This window comes from Pleuronectes platessa, chromosome 13 (genome assembly GCF_947347685.1).
Source record: "Pleuronectes platessa chromosome 13, fPlePla1.1, whole genome shotgun sequence".
In the NCBI taxonomy this organism is placed as follows: Eukaryota; Metazoa; Chordata; class Actinopteri; order Pleuronectiformes; family Pleuronectidae; genus Pleuronectes; species Pleuronectes platessa.
The window spans coordinates 7,598,925-7,602,706 of record NC_070638.1 but is presented as its reverse complement, the minus strand read 5'-3'; the positions used below and the strand labels follow the sequence as shown (position 1 = coordinate 7,602,706).

The following is a 3,782-nucleotide window of genomic DNA, read 5'->3' as shown; positions in this document are numbered from 1 at the left end:
CTCTGTGTCTGTTACAGGAATCAGTCATGGGACTGCTGCTACCTCTCCTTCTTGCTTTACTCTCCTGTTTGATTGGAGGACTCTACCTACTTGGTGTGTTTCGACGTCACCGATCAGGTGAACCCCCTTTGGATAAGGGGCTCATCCCCTGGCTGGGTCATGTCTTGGAGTTTCGCAGGAACACATTAAAATTCATCGAGAGGATGAAGCAAAAACACGGTGATGTGTTCACAGTGCAGCTGGGAGGGTGTTATATCACATTCCTTCAGGATCCTCTGTCGTTTGGGGCTTTTGTTAAGGAGAGTAAAGAAAAACTGGACAACTTACCGTTTGTTAAACAGCTGTCGCGCAGAGTGTTTGGATATGTGTCACAGGTGGATTACCGAACTCTTCTCCAGGCCTCCAGCAACAAGTACCTCCAGGGGGAAGGCCTGAAGGTATTGACACAAGCTATGATGGATAATTTGGAGAATCTGATGTCTCATGAAATCGGCTCAGCAGCAGACGAAAGCAGCTGGAAAGAAGATGGACTGTTTATGTACAGCTACAATATCCTTTTCAGGGCCGGCTACTTATCTCTGTATGGCAATGCATCTCCCAAGTCAGAAGAAGTTGAGGAGAAAGCCAAAGAGAAAGACAGAGCGGAATCTGAAGCCTTGTTTAAAGAGTTTCGTAAATATGACCAACTCTTCCCCGACCTGGCTTACGGGGTCCTCTCACCGAGGGAAAGGTTGGAAACAAAGAGGCTGTTGGAACTATTCTGGAAAACTCTGTCGGTGCAGAAGATGAAGATGAAGAACAACGTCAGTGGCTGGATCAGGGACAATGCCCAGTATCGAGAGGAGAATGATATGAAGGAATCAATGATAAACAGATTCATGTTCGCGCTGCTTTGGGCCTCTCAGGGCAACACAGGGCCAGCTTCATTCTGGCTGCTCCTCTTCCTCATGAAACACCCAGAAGCCATGAAAGCAGTGAAGGAAGAGATTGATAAGGTTCTGAAGGAATCAGGGCAGGAAGTCAGACTCGGTGGCCCTTCTATCAACCTGACCTATGAAATGCTGAAGGAAACACCCATCCTGGACAGTGCTTTGGAAGAGACCCTCCGACTCTGTGTTGCACCTGTCCTCAGCAGATCTGTGATCCAGGATATGACCCTCAAGATGGCAGATGGGCGTGAATACTTCCTCCGCAAAGGTGACAGATTGGCTATGTTTCCTTATTCTGCTGTTCAAACTGACCCAGAGCTCCACCCTGACCCACATTCATTCAAATATGACCGCTTTCTGAATCCTGACGGGAGCAAGAAAACTGAGTTTTACAAGAATGGGCAGAAGGTGAAGTTTTACTCCATGCCCTGGGGCTCTGGGGTCTCCATGTGTCCCGGGCGTTTCTTTGCCTCTAATGAGATGAAGCAGGTTGTTTTCCTGGTGTTGGCCTACTTTGAGATCGAGCTGAAGAATCCTGAGGAGAAGATACCTGAATTCGACTTCAGCCGATGGGGCTTTGGATCCATGCAGCCTAACAGAGAGGTCCAGTTTCGATACCGGCCAACATATTAAACCCAACTTATCATTTTGACATCTCTTAGGTACATTCAATATTGTTCTGCAGGGGAACTATTCCACTTCCAAACCTCTGATTCCAAAATGCACAAGCTTCCTCTTTACTGAGTCACAATTAAATCTGCAGTGGGACTATGTTCCAATGTCGTCATGAATCAGCTTTTATAAATACATTTTATTCAAAAACAATGCGGACACAACCCATTGTAGCTGCTGAGGTTAAATAAACAGGTTGTAAAGCCAGTCGTGACTCTTGGCTTTTTGTTGTCTTTACATAGCAGTTTGTGTTTTGGTACCTTTATCAATATGTGGATCAATGTCGAAGGTCTTATTTCCAGGATCAATGCTGCCGTAATGCAAAATTCTTGACAGAGAGACAGAGGAGTGCTCTCCCCGTCAACCCTTTCGTATGCAAGATTACCTATGGTCAGGTTTTGGAGATTGATATACTGAAAAGACAAATTGAGGAAAGGCATCACTTACATTTGTTCCTTGCCATGAACTTTCAATGTGACACACTATTTATCAACATTTTTCAGTACCCGGTTGATGATGTAGTAGATGTGATCATAAACGTCAGATTTCGTGTAAAGTGCGTTGCCTCCAAGACGGTGCTCTTTGTATCCTTTAAGGAACAGATGTCTGAAGGCGGTGAGATTCTCATCTTTGAAAGTGACCATCATCTCGTTGCTCAGGCCAAAAGACACTAACTGATCAGGAAGACAAATAAAAAAAGACTACAATAATATGTGTAATCATTCTTTGTGATATATAAAGGATTTTATACGCTACCTGTATTGTGATAATGGCAATTTTCACTATTTGCAAGATCAGCTTCCAGGGTTTGCGGACCCTGGCTCTATATTTTCACAGGGGTTCATGAAGAAGTACTTGAACCTTCGCCTGAAATCTTCCACCACCGTGGACTCCAGAGTGTGAGAATTCAATATTTTAGCTGTTCTGGGGTCTAACTGTATTCTTTGCAATAAAGACAGGAGGGGGGCCTTGAGCAGGTTGGGCCAGAAATAAGGCCTTTATACAAATGATTTATAAATAACCCTTGCTGCATAGTGTTAATAATGAATCTTATAATTGTTCTGAATTCTAACTTTTGGTATTAAACCATTATTCCCCTAGATTCATTCACATCAGATATATTTCATGCAGCTGTCTGATAAGTTCTGGAGGTCGGACACAGTGACTTTGTTGACATTGTTTTGTTTCGTCTTTTTGGTTTCGAGGATCCTAATGTTTACAACAACAGGACATTGTTTGGATATAGCAGGAACATCATATTCCTTTCTCCAATGGCCCACATGGCATCAGCTGTGTCAAGGCCTTTCATGAAGAAGAACATTTCGCTTAGCAACTATCAGAGTAGTAGTAGCGTCACGGAGAGCGGCTTCTTGTCACTTCCTGGATTCCTTGACAAGAGGCGGGGGACTACAGCTGTGGACCAATAAGGGAGATATTGATTTGCGGTGACTCCCCTTCAATCTTTTATAACCAATCATATTAAATCTACTGTTATAATTATATAAAACCCCTTTTGTTCGGGGCCATTATTAACTACCTATTGCTAACGGATTTAGCCTAGGCTGTGATAATTGTCCATAGCTATGTTGTTCAACTTTCATTGCATCTCAATAAATACTTAAATTGGACCAGTCCGACTCTTCTCATATTTAGGATAAACCAACACGCCTGACAAGTGTCAGCGCTCCACCTGCAGTGGTCATTCTGCCTCCTCCCCTCTGACCTCGGGGGTTGAGAGTCCTCCGTTATACTGAGTGCAGTGCAGAAAAGAAGAGCAGTACAGTTTTGGTTGTGCGTGTCGTCTTTTATTGTTAAATTTTCAGTATACTTTACAATTTTGCCTAGGGGGCGGTGAAGGGATTTAGCCATTCCAGTCATTCTGATGTTTATCAAACTGGTTCTCCTGCACAAGTTTGCAGATGTCATTCTGTCTTCACAGAGATACTGTCATGCAAACTGAATGAATACAAATAAGCAATTACAACTCTAAAGTGCCAAGAATAAGTTTTCGGTGTCATTTAGTCATTTTGTGGCAACCCTGCCTGCCACAGTGAGCAGGGAGGAGACACGTTTATATATAAAGTACCAGTTTTTTACATTTTAAATACTATTGAATTCTCCTTTCTAGAATAAATGTGTAACTTAGACTAAAAACCCCACATTTTGAGGTAAAGGTAAGAT

The 3,782-nt window shown here is 43.1% G+C and overlaps 1 protein-coding gene across 1 annotated transcript; it reads left to right on the top strand.

The window, feature by feature from the left end:
- Positions 1–3,178, top strand: LOC128455003 (5-beta-cholestane-3-alpha,7-alpha-diol 12-alpha-hydroxylase-like). Its single transcript, XM_053438624.1, has one exon. It carries the CDS (start codon positions 27–29, stop codon positions 1,560–1,562), a length of 1,536 nt encoding a protein of 511 aa, XP_053294599.1. The 5' UTR covers positions 1–26; the 3' UTR covers positions 1,563–3,178.
- Positions 3,179–3,782: the final 604 nt, after the last annotated feature.

Excerpts from the sequence above, each read along its gene's own strand:
- LOC128455003 (XM_053438624.1), top strand. The coding sequence starts at position 27 with ATGGGACTGCTGCTACCTCTCCTTCTTGCTTTACTCTCCTGTTTGATT.